This window comes from Heliangelus exortis, chromosome 11, assembly GCF_036169615.1.
Source record: "Heliangelus exortis chromosome 11, bHelExo1.hap1, whole genome shotgun sequence".
Classification (NCBI taxonomy): domain Eukaryota; kingdom Metazoa; phylum Chordata; class Aves; order Apodiformes; family Trochilidae; genus Heliangelus; species Heliangelus exortis.
Genome location: NC_092432.1, coordinates 4,105,633 through 4,122,550, shown reverse-complemented (window position 1 = coordinate 4,122,550; position 16,918 = coordinate 4,105,633). Strand labels below are relative to the sequence as shown.

Here is a 16,918-nt window from a genome sequence, read left to right as displayed (position 1 = left end):
TTCTGCTTTATCTTCTACTAGCAGATGAAAAATTCTCTTGTTATTTTCCTAACCAGCTACCACCAAACAAAGCTGAGCAGGAATAACACAGCCTTTAGGAAAAAACAAAACCAGGGAAACTCTCCATGTTCTTGGTCCTGTACTCTCCCTTTGTATTTCCCTGGGTGCACAATTTGCACATTACTGAGATAACACAGGCAAAAGAATCACAGAGGTAGAACAGATACCTGCATATGTAAAACAGGTATCATACATGCACTACACTGTTTTAAATACTGCTCTTATAGTAGGTGGTTTTTCCACTAAAGATGGATGAAATAAAGCCTGTTCAGCACATTCACTGTAAAGGAAAGTAATGCCCAGTGAGCTGAGCACTAAAGTGAAGGATATAATATAATAAAAAAAGCAGATTTTTATTATGCATTTTAACAAATTCACTTGCTTCAGCTCCCTTGCACTATAAAGATCACATCGCAATTTAGAACCCATATGTATCTTCCCTCCATTTCTGGTTTATATTTGCCCTCCTTCCTCTTCTAATAGATATGAAGTATCTCATTTAGTTGCAGAACTGGACAAGGCAGTTGCCAGGCTTCACATGTATGTTTTACTGACAGCCACTGGTGAAATAATAATTTACCCATGGTTTGGGTCATTTCTCTTCATTTTTTGTTTGTTTTTCTTTGGTTTTGTTTTGCTTTCTTTTGGTAGAAGATGGCAAAAAGAAGAAGAAAAAAAGAATGTATACTTTTCTCCAGGATCCCCTTTCTGTATGCTGATCTGGCTGTAGTTCTCTCCAACTGACTAATAAACTGAGCTGAGCAAGACGGAATAAACGAGAGTGCAACACCAGTTTTTGTTGGCTTAAGGCATGAAGAACACAACCATAATGGCTTAAGAGCAACTCAGCCTGGGGCTAAATTCTGACTTAACTGTCCTGTGGGGTGCTGAAGAAAAGATGAAACACAAAGTCTCCACTGATGGTCCCCAAGCCAGTACAAAGCAGGACAGATGTGGGAAGGCATGGGAGCAATTGACTCCACAGCACTCCTCTCTGAGCTTCCAGGAGGAGCCAATGTGTGCCCTGCTTTTGGAACCCAATGCTTATCACAGTTTGTGTGCATGCAGCAGAGGGGCCTGTCTGGATCCCCAAACCAGCTGAACAGATTCCATCAACAAGACCCCCATATGAACTGCCCAAAAGTTTTCCTATTCTGTCGCCATCTTTTGTGAAGTAGGCAGAAAAAAACCTCTTGCTGAGAAGGATTTACCCTGTAGGACAGGATTTCGAACCTTTCAAAAGCCATAATGAAAATGTTTGTCTTTCCATCCAAGAATGGTATTGGCAGCAAACTGAAGGTAATTAAGCATGTTGCCCATTGGCCATACAAATTTCTTCTTTGTAGAAATTTCAGAGAAACAACCCCCCCTCTATAACCCAGACACTGTCTTGTGTAACAGGAATTTTTTGGGCTAACTTCTACCCTGCTGGTAAGGGCACAGTAATGGGAGTTACAGCCACTTTATGCCTAAACTGTGCTTTGTTCAGTATCTCTCAGAGTCTCTGTATTTCAATTTCATTACCTCATAATTTCTAAGAGTTGTCCTGTTTACTGGGGAAAAGAGTAGTGAACCACACGGAACACTCAGTAGTTTCTCCATGTGCAAACAACAGAGAAATCACCTATTATCACTATCTAACCCTTGATTTTTTCTCTTAACTTCATGGCCAAGTTCACACTGTTTATTTTAACTCACTTGCTGCAGGGGATGACTCCATCTGAATTTTTAACCATATATTCACTCGCTGGCTCCAATCTCCTGGTGCTTCCACCTCCCACAGTCGCTTCTGCTCCTCAGGATAAGTCTGCAAGAATTTCTGGCAAACTGAGTAAGAGAAACCAAAGGGTAAAAGCATGAATGAGTGAAAAGTACAGTGGAAGAAAGAGTGTCTTCTATCCCAGAAATTCTCTCAGACATACTTTCATTAGTTCATTTGAAAATCTTTTCTTTTCTCTTCTCATCTTCCTTTTTTTTTTTTTTCATTTATGTGGGGCTTTTAGGAAAAGTCTATGTGGAATAACCTAAACAGGCATAGACTGAATCCTGTCCATCTGCTTCACTTCCTTGTGAGTGAAGAAATGCAGGCCTTGAAATCACTTACTGAGCCACCTTCTTCTGGCACTGCATCACAGCACTCCAGACATTTAGAAGATTTTAGATTAACAGCAGTGCAGGGTTTTTTTCACCCTCACTGCTGTGAAATGAAAGATGCTTCAGTATTTTCCAGCAAATTAAAAAAATTTAACTTACAGTATTTAACTCAAAATTTAACTTAAAGTATTAGTATTTTTATATAAAGTAGGATCTAGAAAACCTAATTAGAACATGATACAAATCTAATTTATTCACTAAAGCTCAAATCTTAATTGAGATTAAAGCAGTCTTGCAATATATCACTAGCCTTTACACACAAATAAAGCAGCTTTCTGATCCATTGTGTCTAAACCATTGATGTTTGTGTCTAAGCCACAGGAAAAATGGATACTATTGGGAGAACAGAAAGAAGGTTGTCAATACTATTCCTTCCTGAATTTAGAAGGAGCAATACTTTAGAAACTCCTGGGGTACATTTCTATACATCAGGGTACCTTTATATACATTCGGTGGCACATATTGGCCAAGAGGTAAAACAGACACAGTGTAAATTTTGTTGAGACTTATTAGGAGATGGAAACATCCCACAAAAATTATGATAAAGACTGTATACCACCATAGAGAGAAAATTTACAAAAAAGAAGCTTTTCTACAGAAAACAGTTTCACAAATAACGTGAGCACAGATACTTCCTATAAACTTTACTAGCAAAATCAGAACTCCACCCCAAACACAACTATTTAATGATCTTCTTAAAAGTGCCAAATGTTCAAAGACAGTCAATACAAAACAAATACTGGTGTGACTGGATGAATGAGCCCAAGTATATGGCTCATTAAATCTAATTTCTTACCAATGCAGTGCCTACAAGAGCATTATGTGCATAGTGTAGACTTGACAGCATCTTACGATTCTTTTCCCTCTGGTGTCAAATAAAATGGGTAAGTCACTGTATAGGGTAATAACACAATTCTATTTCTAAGAGAGAGTGAGGTAAAAATGCAAAATGTCAAGCAAGCACCATGAGTTTTATGCTTCTCTTCCCTACCTTTCTACAGGAAAGTCAGATGTTTCAAGAAAGTAACCACTTGCACAAGAACAACAGTTCAGACAAGTGCACTGAACTGGTACACAGTTAAGAAAATTGTACCAACACCATATTGAAATTCATACATTATGCATGACCCTTACCTAACACTTCCACATCAAACAATTTACCTTGATACATTGCAGCAGAAATAGGGCAGCTGATCCCCAAGGCATCCTCAGCCATGAAAGACTGACAGAAATCATGCAGCATTTTCATCCCTAGGCCACCTCTTCTGTGCTTGCTCCGGACAAATATAGTATCCAAAACTGGGAGCAAGTAACATTGACTGGTTGTACCATCACATAGGCTCCCTGAAAGCAGACAGTAAAAACCAGAAGAAATAGATAAAAATATTGATATTGCTGCACTAACTGCTATGTGATTCTAGCCACAAATAATGCCTTAATACTTTGCTGCATGGTAAACTCAAATGGGAGTCAAGGGAAAATGATTAAGAACAGATGTTCAGAGTCCAAAATTTTAATGTTCACCTTAAACAAGGTACATCAACCTTGTTAGGTAAACAAGGTACATCAACGTTTACTGTGCAGCTTACATTCAGTGCAGAATACCATGAACACCAGACCCCAAACTACTTGACAGCATAAGCATTCAACCCTGCAATGAACGACCAACATCAATTCACCAACTACCCCTATATAGGGTAAGGTAATCATAGAAAAATGTTACTGATTTATTTTCATTTTTAGAAAATCTTTATTAAAATTTCATGCTGCTTCTATCTGGGTACATGGCAGTTTGAATAGAAATTGATATCCAGACATTTATAACAGAAAAAGATTACATTTTCTTTCCTTGTTGCTTAATCTCATCAAGAACTACTTGTTTTTCTTTCTCAGCACTTAACAGTGCTAAGTTGTTTTCAGTGTTTCGAGACAGGAAACTTTCATCACTTCCCTAATTCCTGTTTCACTCTGTTCTTAAATTCTAGTATAAGACTTTTTTACTTAATAGATCCATTTCTTCTAAATTACATTGACAATACCTATCTTAAATTGAGGTCTACTTCAGTTCCTTGAGTTGGTGCCTAGTACATGTCACTAGGCCTGACTTGGATTACTCCCTTTTCTAAGATGACAATTAAGCAGTGCCTATATGACTAAATTTAATTTTAGACCCTGATTTGTCAAGACTGTAGATCTATTTAACAAAAAACCCACATCACACATACTCAGCCAGACAAGAGTATGTAGCTACATAACTAATCCATTCACCTCCAGGCTTGGTCCACTCTTGCTTAATCAGAGAACATGCTTAACTTCAAACACATGTTGGAAAAGGATGGTTTGTGATGGTGTTTATAATCTTTCAATATTTGTAATACACGAGGAGTAGTTAATACTTTTTTCACAAGCAGAAAAATAGAGTATGTCCCCAGCCTCATTGTCACCTCTCTGCCCACACAGATGCTGGATTCCAGCACTATACATTCTAAAAAAGGGACAAACTTTTCCTCATCAAGGCAGTACCTTTAAGAATTTCTGCACATTGCAAGTGTCCTTGTAAGTTTATTATCTCACATAGTCTGTCTCCTGTAAATCCTGATGAGACTGCTGAGCAGCAGTCCCAGAAGCTGAGTGATTTCTGTTTGTGCTTCTAATTTTGTGTTGAGAAGAGGACCAAAACTTGTGATGTCTGAAGGCACTGTAAATAAAGAAACCAGGAAGCCAGTCTTCACCTTGACCCTGGGAAAGGTATTAGAGGAGTCATAGCCCACAGCCATTTGAAATAAAATAAACAAACAAACCAACCTTTGGAACAAAGGCCACTTTGTCTCTAGTTCTCATCCAAAAACAAAGAGGTCACCATAAGCTAGTGGTGGCCCAGAAGTGACCACTAGGCTCTCACACATTTGGTCCAGAGGTTGATTTCATTGTTGAAACACAAAAACAGACTAAGTTTTGAGGTGAGGGAGGAGACAGGGAAAATAAGGGCAGTGGTGATGGAGATGGAAGTATTCATGCAGTCTGCCCTTTGAAAGCCTTTGATCTTTTTGGTTTGGTTAGGTCACGAGTGCCAAATGACCAACTTATGAGCCAGCAAAATGGTAAACAGATATTACACAGGCAGGAAAGCAGGCAGCCATTAGCATTCCCAAAGAGCCACAAACCAGAAAAAAAAAAAACAACAACCCATACCCCACATCCAACAGACCCAAACAAAACAAAGTTGTGCACACTGACTATTTCACTACTGAACATGTTGGCTTGGCACACACATGTTTGGACAGGCCTTAAGCAGGCTGGGTGCTTGTGTAAAGGGTGGGGAATATTTCTGCTGAATAGAACCCAAGGTCAACCCATTGTGTGAGTTTGTTTGTGAGAAGGGGAACAAAGGTTCTGGCTTCAATAAAATTAAATTAATTCATGTCTTGACTGGTATGTAGTCATTTCATTTTTTTACAGCTAGAACCTTCAGTCTGCCTCAGAAAGGGACATTAAAATATTACTAGAAAACAGAGAGAAGAGCAATTATCCAACAAGATTTCAGCTGTCTGTCATGGTAACTTCAATTCTGATTTTTATGTTTTTTTCTAAAGAAACACAAGTAATCAGCAAAAATTAGTAACCAATTATCTTTTTAGGAATCTATGGAACACCTGGGCCACCAAAGTGTTGAAAGAAATTTGCCAAGTCTTGTGTGAAATAGATTTTAGCCACTTCCAAAAACCATCTCTAAGGCTCTGAGGCAGCAAAAAATGGAGACTGGGGCAGGGCTGCTTTGCTGCCTACTTTATTTCAGCTTAGAGTTTTTTCAGTCAGGTGTTCCCAAACTGTGATTTGTGGAGCATCTCTAAAGAATGAATGAGAAGCAAACAATGCATTTACTCCTTGTTCAACTTCATGTTTTACAGCCTTCTCAGAGGACCAAATTTTGTTAAGGCTGGTTAGACTGACAGCACAGAGAACACTTTATTTCTCCACACTTTCCCTAAGTTTTGTCAAAAGGGACACAGTGAACTTGGGAAGGGACAAAGCTTTGGCAATCTGACTCCTTTGCTTTTTGTATCACAGACAGCTTGGTCCAAAACCAGGCAGCTCCTGTGTGTTATAGAAGCTGCAACATGTATCAGCAGGAACAAAAGCTGAGGTCTTTTTTCTGTACATAAAAATGGGGTTTTGTTCTGTTCTATTCTTAAAGAGACTAAGACACTCCTGGCTCATAGCGTTCTCCAACTTCCTTCATTATTTATTTGCATGATGAATCTTCTACATTCTCCTCACATTTACATGAAGGTGGTAAAAGTCCAGTTTCAGCAATTACTAATGCTCAGTAAATAAAAAAAGAAATACTTTCAGAGAATTACATGGTCTCACTGCACAAAAAAAAGTGTCAGTAACCTCGGCTGTTAATCCTACATCACAAAACACTTTCTTCTTGAGGTTTTCACGCAGATTTAGAGCACACCAAGAAAAAAAATCTGAAAGACTTAAAAAAAAATAAAACAGATATGAAGGGTTTCTGCAATATATTTCATTTTCAGGCTGCTGTCTGCACAAAAAGGTACAAGGACAGAAAGCTGTCATTTCCTGTTGTACCTTTAAGTAGCTACATTCAGTGAGGTCTAACTTCTCAGCTGTCTAATATGGAAGCTGCTGACATAGATAAAATTGGAGACATTTATCTTGGCACATGACAAAGTGTCTTATCAGCCTCATTAGTGACTTAGCCCATCTCATCAATCTTTAGTATACCCAGTGGTAAAGGTTGCATGCCTGTCATTGGACAGGAATAGGCACATACCAGAGAGGCTAGGGTGATGATCTGTGTAGTCATGAATAAATTTTGTTTTAATAAAGGTGTCTAATGCTCACGAAAAGTGATAGCCTTGAAGAATGGGTCTTCTGTTTATCTACACAACAGGTGCAGGATGGCCACTGTCAGTAGCTGCCAAATTGTCTCAAAACCTTGACTTGTGGTTACTGTGTCTGTGAGCAAGGCAGGTGCTCAAAGACCATCTGTCCCTCTTCAGCGAGGCTGTCGAAAGAGATCCAGCTCAAGATGTTTGTTAAAATGGATGGATGTGTGGAACTGGACCAAAATTACCAAGTTCACTTTGTATAGGCCACCTAGGAACTGGCAAATGGAAATCACTTTACAGTATTGCCAAGACAGTTCACTGGAATCACTGAAGTCCACTGAAAATTTAGTTTGCACACTGGCATGCTAAATGTGTAGCAAAAATAAAACAGACTCTCTCCACCTTGGTCACTGTTTCTATGATTCACTCACATGACTTATGTTTGAAATAGCCATGCTCCACAGATCTGTTCTGGCTTATTTGGCTCCACTGAAGCATGTTTTTTATCATACTGTAGATAATGGAAAATTCACAGATGAGAAATAGAGTTGAACACAACATCAGCATAAGAATCTCAATTACCTAGTGAAGAAAATAAAACCATAAAGAATGGCCAGGTAATTGCAGAGTGTGGAAATAAAGGAAATCACAATCACACAGTGAGTACAGAGGAAAATAATTCTTTATAGGACTGGAAGCTGTAACAGAGGTCCAGCACAATATAAAGTCTGGTACTTAAAGCTGCTCCTACTAAATGTTCTGACCAGGACAGTAAAAGGAAAAAGAAGCTACATTATGATTTTTAAAAAAGTGAAAAGTTAAGAAAAATGCCTAAAGGAACAGGTGAAAGACAACATCTAAGAAAAGGTACTTATTTCATCCTGTTTTGGGACTAATAAATACATAGCTCCTACAGAAAACAGAGAACAGTATCAGGCAGAGCATGGCTGGTATGAAATTGAAATCATGGGAGTTCAGAAAGAGGAATTATTTTCTAAATGCTTACAGCAAAAAGGGGCAAAACAATCAGTTTCAAGCTTCCCAAAATGGCTTTGGTAAAAGACTGCAGTAATTTGTGACACAGGCCAAAAAACTAACAAATATAGCTGCCCAGAGGAAAAAAACCCCACTGGCAACAAAAGACAGATGCTGACAAAGCTGGACTTGAAGAACTTGTGTTTTATGTGGACCTGGTTTAAAACCAAACTGTGACTCTCAGCTTACTCAGTAACAGTTTCAACTTGGCTAATACTCCACCCATAAAAGACTACTGTGCAAATTTGTTTTACTAAAGCATGAATCATTACAGTCCATACAAGTGTTTCTTTCCAAAAGCTTTGCTCAGAAATATTTATGGACATAAAGTAAAACATACTACAGCTATTGAAGTCTTTACCAATTACAAATCAGTCCATCAGCATGTTCACAGATATATAAGATTCCTTTATCATAGACTGAGACATAATTCATCACTTACAGCATGGTAGTACTGTACCAGCCCAGTGCTGTACAAGCTCAGTGTGAAAAAGGATTTTGCATGCCCCAAGGCAGCAGAAGAGAACATCTCTCACTGCTGCTGCTCTCTGGGGCTCTATCAGAAAGGGCACCATCAGACTGTCCTCTGGAATCCAAAGCAATCCATACCTGTACAGCTCCCAAGCTGTCTCCTATTCTCCCTTTTTTGATAGACTGCTATTGATTGCTGGCTTGTGCAACATGTTTACCTCCAAAGATACCAAATTCTCAATGCTTAAGCTGTTGGTATCAAGATGACTGGTAATGGGGGTATGTCCTAAACTGCATACCTATATTATTCTAATGAAGCCTTTTCCACTGCAGAGTGGTTAACAGGATTGTACCTTCATTAATACAAATCCTCTACATAATAAAAAGACTTTCACCAAATCTTACACTGGTGCAAGTTATCTCTAAAGAATCAAATACTTTGTTTCTTTGCTAGTTAACCAAAACCAATGAAATCAATTGGTAACCATCATCCTTCAAACTGGGAGTACCACAACTGGACAAAGCATTCCAGGACTGATCTAGTGCATACAGATTCCCCTATACAACCCAGCTGCTGCTCCTTATGCACCTGAGGACATGGTCATGTCTTGCCACCAGCCTCTGTACTCCTTTTTTCAGGTATCATTCTCATCAGGATAAAGTCCTCTGCTCTTTGGGCAGACCCTGCATTCTTTGTTCCTAGATGCACAACCTTCTGCTTGGCTGCATTAAAGCACATTTTATTGGAATAAGCCAGTACCTCACATCACTCAAGTGTAACTGAAAATAGAGTTTGGAGCCATCGTGTTTAAATGAAAGTAATATGGATGGCTTCCAAATTCTGGGAAGGTTTGTTCCCCAGATTCATTCTGAGAGAGATTTGATACAAAAAATGTAAATGAAAGCCAGGATTATTTATACTGAAAGATAAACAAAAGGATTATATTTCTAGTATTAGGAACCAATGGGAATATGCCTCTAAAATGACCTTACCTTTCATCTTGACTGAATAAAAGGCAACAGCCTCCCCATTTCTCCAGAGTATCTTGGCACACTCGGTGGCAGAGTGAGGTAGAAAGAATGCATCATTAGCTGAACTCCCTTCCAGCATTCCAAAGATAATGTAGTTCAGAACAAAGAGGACAATCCTTTCTCCAAATGTCTGGACCTTAGAGAACAAACAAAAACAGTCCAAAGAAACATGAAGCAGAGAATAGTACTTTGCATTTCATAAAAGGCTTCAAAAGCAAAAGGAGCTGGAAGGGAGGAGGTCAGGGAACACGTACACTTAATTTGGGGAAAATACCTCATTAATTGGTTTAGATAGAACAACAAAAACAGTTTTTCCCAGTGTTCCACCCTCTATCCAGAGGGCACATAACAATTTAGTAATAACTTCTAAAGCTTGACATATCTCTTGTTGTCACAGAGAAGGAATTCTAAAGCAGCAGGAAAAGAAGTATCCTGATTTTAGTCACAGCAAACTAGTCACAGATTTGGAAACATGATCAAAGCAATCTAATTCTACCCAAAAGCTAAATAAAAACAGGATTCACTGTGTTATCCTATAGAAAACAAAGAATAAACACAGTATATCCTAACCAGCTTATAATCTAGGTATTACATGAATAACTTGGTTTTATGCCATGCTTCCTAGTAGAAAACCAACAGGATAGGGAGGTAGAGGAACACAAAGGGATAAGATCACATTGGTCATTAAAGTAAAAAGTGTGTAAAGTAAAAACCTTTACACAAATGCTGAAAATGAGAGTTTCCACAAATAATGGAAACTTACCTCTTAGCAATGAGTTAGGAGGGGAAAGTTCTCTATTTCAGATATTTTTTTTTATTTAATCAACAGATTGTCTGTTGATACAGCAGCTGCTTGAAATCCTAAAAGCCTGTGGTTCTGCCCCAAGTTTTATCTTGCAAGGATTCATATTTTAAAATCCCTCCAGTTCAGTTACTCACAAAAAGCCTCGTTAATTCAGTGTTAAACACTATGTTTAGGGAATGTTAGGGAAAGATGATAAAGGAACAGAATCATTAAGGACCAAAGCTGGACACAGAGGGTTGGGTAGGAAACAGAACTGACTTGATAGCCTCCTGGCAACACAAAGCTCACATGCAGTAGGCATCTGATTTCTTAGTTGTAAAGACATTACAGGCCACTCAAATCTCTCAGATTTCAAAAAAGTAGTGTATCCTACTAAGATAATTTATTTGGAGAAAGAATTAGAGTTACAGAATCTATTAAATAACAACCACTTTGTAAAATGAACACAACATAAGTATTATCCAAGGGGAAAAAAAAAAATCATAATTAACTAGATAAGACATTGTTCCAAACCTCCCAGCAGTCAAATAACATTAACAGAGTTCTTGCTAGTGTAGTAACTGTGTTTATCTGATTATTCCTTTAGTAGGCAGTGAGGGCAAACTGAAAACAAAACCTGATAAATCCTACAGAGGAGTCTTAAACAGCATGCAGAAAATTGTTCAGAGAGGATTAATGTTCATGTTGCTGTGCAATGGCAGACATGAAGTACTTGATGAGCCACATAGCCCAGATCCCACAGGTTACAAAGCATGAGCTATAGGAGACCTGAGACAATTACATATGATCATTCTGGCTGGGAAGTTACAGGGTAAAGGAAACTGTTTAAAAAAGCATCCTTACCAATATTAGGCCATCTCTAGCAGGATCAGCTGTCTTTACAACATCTTCAACAGGCCACCAGCACTGGTTCACATAAACAGCCAAAACTGTAGAACAAAAAAGACAGAGGACCATGTTACCTGTGACAGCCTGTGTGCCACATGCACGAGGCACTTCCTGCACACTACCTGTTCAGTAGCACAGTCAGCTTGAGTGGCACTTGGGACAGAAAGAGCTGCTTAGCTAGTAATTATATTTTTCAAGTTTCTTTCAGAAAGACTTCCCCTGTCCACGTGCATACACACCTGTATTTGCAGCTGTGCAACTCAAGACACACAAGTTTTTATTTCAGCTTTATCAAACAGCTTTTCAGCTGCCTATGTGATTGAATTTCTATATATCCATACCTTTAGAGTACAGCCTTCCAAATCCCTGCATGGACAGCTATTCACAGAAGTTCAAATGCAGAGAGGTTTCTACCAACAGCCAGACATATGCACCCATAAGTAAGACACACTTTGCCCTTAGGCATATGACCAACCTACGTGTAAATCAGGTCCTTGCACACAAGGTCCTTGTACCTACAGGTGCTATTTGTGCCCCACTTCTTCCCAATCTCCCTGAATTTTTCATGTATGAAGAAACAAATATTTAAATCCTACTCCCACATGTTCATCTATAGAATTCATTGTCTGCCATTAGATTTACAAAAGTAAGATTAAAGCACCAACAGTGACACTGAAATTGCTCCCAAGCACTGCTCAGAAAGAAAAGTTTTAACATAAGGTCATGTCTAAGGAGATAGATTTTAAGGGTTTAGAGTAGGTTTTAGAACAAAGAGAGAAAGCTGAGCATTTATGACCACAACAAGCAGTAAATATTTCAGCAAAAACAAATTATCTGTATAGTGGTGACATCCACCTACAGGAAGTACATGGCCACAGCTTCAGAGAGCTCAAGAACACCATTATCCTCACTGTCTTCAAACAGGGCAGCTATCAGCCTCATTTTTAGACAGAAAGATAAATTATAATATAGGAAGTATGTTGCAAGGAACATCCTGGAGTTCACACCTCTAGAGTCCTAAGGGATTGAACTGTCTGCTGGTTTTCTAAGATGCCCAAGTAAGGATAAACACAAAAAAGTTAAAAACCATCTGTGAGTTTGTTAAAAATTTGCACAGAAGAAAGTGAAATGGCTTTAACAGGATTCATTATTTACCTGGTTTAGCCTCAGGTTATACAAATGTCTCTGCAGCACATGGGTTAATTTCCCTTTTTGCTTCAGCCTCTACCAGTTCCCACTGGCTTTAAGGCTGGAGATTCCACTTAGCTAACTTCTATTTCAAATAAATTATTAAAACATGTGCCAAAAAGCTTTACACTTTGTGTACTGGGTTAACAATGAAGAAAGTATTGCACGCAAGGGCAGATGCCTGTTTATAGCACCAGACTCAACTCATTAAATATTATGCACTTACTTGCATGGGAGTTTCATACTCATTCTGTGATGGATTCAATCTGTTCCCTCAATCCCTTCACTCTGCTTTCAAATCAAGCAGCCACTGCTCCATTACACATCCATGAAACATGCAGCTACAAAGGGAGCCGAGTCAGAGAAAAGGGACAGACTGGGCTGAATGCTGACTTCAAGGGGAGCTGCACTGGGGTTTGGCACATGGTTCAGACACAGAGATGACACATAGCAAGGGTCCAAAAAGTTGTTAAAAGTTTTGAGGAAAATGGGAATATACATAACCATGTTTAAGGGAGCTACTTTCACAGAACATTTACTGTGCTGTTCAATAATTTAAATGTGTGGAAGGGAACACCAGTTGACATAGCAACTGTCACATCACATTACTTGGGCAACCTTATCTATATGGATGCCTTCCTTGAAGGAATAACGTTTCTTCAGATTTCACACAAACATATGTACTTTGCTTTTTATTATAATTTTTCAAGTCAACATCTGGTCTGCAGTTAAATCCAACCATGCTTCCCCATATTCTCAATTTCTTTTTGTAATCAACTTGAGGAACACTATTTCAAATGCAAACATGATTTGTGAGACAACCTGTTCCTTCACTCCCCTTTCCCAGTCTATTTGTTCTTACCCAGATATTTAGTTATGTTCACCTGATCATAAAAGATAAAGTAATTGCCAACAGTAAGTTGCACACATGACCCAAAACCCGTGAATCACGATGGATATGATTACAATGATCTTGCAGTCACAAGGCTTGATAATCTTGATCTTGCAGTTGCAAGACTGGGTGAAATGGATTAAATTTCAGTTCACAATTACTGGAATATACACCTGCTCAGCTGGGTGCCTTGCCCTGTAAGCACTACCTTACTAAACCTCCAGACTTCCATCATTTGCAGTCAGACAAACACATTCAGAGTGTTGCAAGAAGCTGCAAGCCTGTGAAGCACATGATTCCATTCCAACATGGGAATTTGGAATACTGTACTGAAAACCATTGAATTAGGCTCTAAGCATAACACAATTATGATTATGAAATGTCTCCTTTGGCTAGGCAACCATGGATCCCTTTTCTTCCCAGGTGTGGATTATATTTTGATTTTTCAGGCAATGCTGGTCAAATGTTCCCACACTGGTGTGCAAATCTGTGAGTAAAATGTGCACATCAGGACTCTACACACAGAATAAAGCAAAAGATTTAAAGCAACATAAAGTTCAGTACTTCTTTTCCCCCCAAACCTTCATCTGAATAGCTGAAACATATCCCTCAGTCACAAACTACAGGCAAGAGATGTAATTTGAGTTTGTTTAATAAATATAGAATGCACCAGTTCTTTACCTTAGATAAAGTCACTCTGCCTTCATTTTGGCAATATTTCAGATCAATGGCACACTTACAGATGTTGTTGCTTTTGCCAGATTTCCAGCTTGGAAGAAGACTGGTAAATTACCCCTGTAAGCAGTTCCATGCCCAGGTCAGCTCTGAGGCTGGAGCAAGCTCAGAGATCCTGCCCTGAACTTCACCCCACAAGACTGGCATACCCAGAATAGCTGTATCCCCCAGCTCCCCACCTTTAAAATACAGCATTTAAAAAGAGCATTTCTGCCCTAAGAGTCTTATGGCAATAACTACCTGAGAGCTTGGGAGGCATGCAGATGTTGCAGCAACAGCAGCCATTCAAGTATCTCAGACAGACAGATATCTTTCCTGCAACCAATTACATTTACTCAGTGATTTGTTGCAAATGCCTCGTGATAAATGTTCCATGGCAGCTAACAGTTACTGTAAATTATTATATACAGCATACAGAAAATGCCACAATAGGGTATGTTTATTTAGTGTTATAAAGATGTTAATCACCCATGCTATGCTCTGTAAGCCCTTACAGCACAATTTACATGCTCATAAAACTATCTGTACAGATATACTAACAGAACAGAACACTCAGCCCATCAAAAAATAAATTAAAAATGCTCCCAACCAAGACCGAGTCCTATGGAAAAGCTACCATACTCAATTTCTCTTTGAAATATGCAGGTAATTTCAGACCAGAAGCTACACATCACTTCTGGACAACCTATCTGACCAAGAATATGAGATTTAAGTCTCAGTGTTGGAATCAACCCCTCTTTAGACTAAGATTCAATGCCATCAAACTCTAAAGCTCTATACAGGAAAACCCATGGCTAGACTGTTAAACTCGGTATTTTAAATTTTTAAAGAGTCTAAATTATTAGAATTTCAATACACATTATTAGATTGACAATATTTTCTTTGGGAACTGGGGGAAAATAAGGTTTTACAGTGGCTATTATTTCTTAAGTATTGAATACAACATTTTATCTACGCATTACTTAACCACACACTATTTGTGTAAACACAAATAAAGCTGAAAGAGGAAATTCCATCACATCTGAACCTAAGACATACAAGGCCTACAGCTTGCTTACTGAGAGTAAGGTGCTTCCCAGGCTTGTGGTTAACCCCAGCAATTGTCAAGGCTATGTACAAAATTCATTTTAGGGGATGAGGGATGTTGGAGAGCACCAGGAGCAAAGGTGGAGATGTTAGAGCAAAGCTAAAGAAAATTATGGTGTCAGGAACAAAGCTGAGGAAAAGAACTGAATTGAAAGGCTCTAGCCCAGGTTCTGGCAGTCACCAGTCACCTAAAACACCAGAGCAGAGGAAGGTTGTGGGTCTCAGGAGCAATATGATACGGTCTTAGTGAGCTGTGGCAGACTCAAGCAATGAGGCTTCTAATGCTTTTTGCTGCTTCACTGTCTACACCAGGACCTCAAAATTACACAAATAAATATATCCTACATTCATCTTCTACTATGTTTCCAACTGCTTCTCATTAAAGCACCTCTACTCCAGTGTATCCTGGGACATCCTTGGCTGCTTTCTCCCACTGGATTTCAGAAACGTCCAAATTGATTGCAAGTGGAAAAAATCAGTGGGCCATGTTTGCATTAGCAAGATTAACACCAACAAAACTGTACAGAGCAAAATATTTGGTGCAAAGAACCTGATGTTCACCAATTTTAGCCTGATGCTGAAAACTAAATGCCCATTACAGGCTGGGGACAAAGCAGTGTGTTTCAGGAGTGCAGCCTCTAATTTCATTACAGCCAAAAGTAATCCAGCGCACACACTCTGAGATTGCTCCTAGATATAAACTGAAGCACAGTGTGTGGAGACAACCAGGAAATTTGCTTCTAAGAGCATTCCTGGTGTGAAGTTAAACTGAAATGCAGATGCCCTGGACAGCACATGAAAAAGAGAAGAGATAAACCATAGCAAGATTTCTTGCCTCTACCATCTGGATGAAACCGCCTTCACAAGAAAAGCGTAAAGCCCAAGGGAGGAAAAAACTAATGCAGCCTGTTTAGTGTTTTAAATTTCTGCCCATGTCCTTAAGAAACCATAATGGAATAAATAAATATTGCTATGCTCTGAAGGAACTGGTTTTGAAACAACGTGCTCAATGGTCAGAACAAAAGGTCATACAGGTAAGCAAATGCAGATGGACTTGCCACAGTCCACTGCCTTAACACAGTTCACTGCCTTAAGAGTCAATTCCAAATCTGTTGAACTGTGGGAAGAATATTTGGACAAAATACTTCAAATGTGTATACCCATATGTACAGATATGCACACACATACACACACCCCAGCAGACTTCAGAGAACTAATGAAAATGTATTAAACCTTGTCTAAAGAAACAAACCACATCAGTCAAATTTGATGAGTGTAGGAAGGCTGGCCATGTGTGTATAGCATATAAAATCCAGAAGCAAAGAACTTCGAGCAAAATCCTTCAAATCATACTTCTAAAAGGAAATATTAAGATCCAGATGATGTAGGATTTACTTAAATAGCCAGACTTACTGATCTCTGTGAGACTTTTTCTCTGACTGTGGGCTGGTGACTCAAGCTGAAGTTTTGCAAGGAGGTCATAGTAGTCAGCCAGTCTGCTGTTTATAATATAATAAGATGTTTACACTACTAGAGTTAAGCTTTTAAATGTAGATAGCTATCATTTAATTTAGACTCCAATGTGGACTTGTTTGACTTGTTCCTGTGGGAAGTATTTTTTTCCTTGTATACATTTATCTCATTAACAGTTGTTGTACCTAATTCTATTGGATCGTTTAACTGAAGATTTGTGCTAAATGCACTCCTTTCACCTGC

General features: G+C 38.8%; 1 protein-coding gene across 3 annotated transcripts in view; it reads right to left on the bottom strand.

Moving 5' to 3' along the window:
- The window catches only part of LOC139800792 (protein FAM169B-like), a 37,561-nt gene that overhangs the window by 2,855 nt on the left and 17,788 nt on the right, over positions 1-16,918 (bottom strand). For 2 of the 3 annotated variants that reach the window (XM_071754252.1, XM_071754250.1), the window contains exons 4-7: positions 11,257-11,342; positions 9,570-9,744; positions 3,376-3,558; positions 1,759-1,887 (exon numbers count right to left, since the gene is read on the bottom strand). In XM_071754252.1, the coding sequence (XP_071610353.1) occupies positions 1,759-1,887; positions 3,376-3,558; positions 9,570-9,744; positions 11,257-11,342 (573 nt within the window). The remainder of the gene's footprint in view (positions 1-1,758; positions 1,888-3,375; positions 3,559-9,569; positions 9,745-11,256; positions 11,343-16,918) is intronic. The other variant, XM_071754251.1, reaches the window with a different exon arrangement.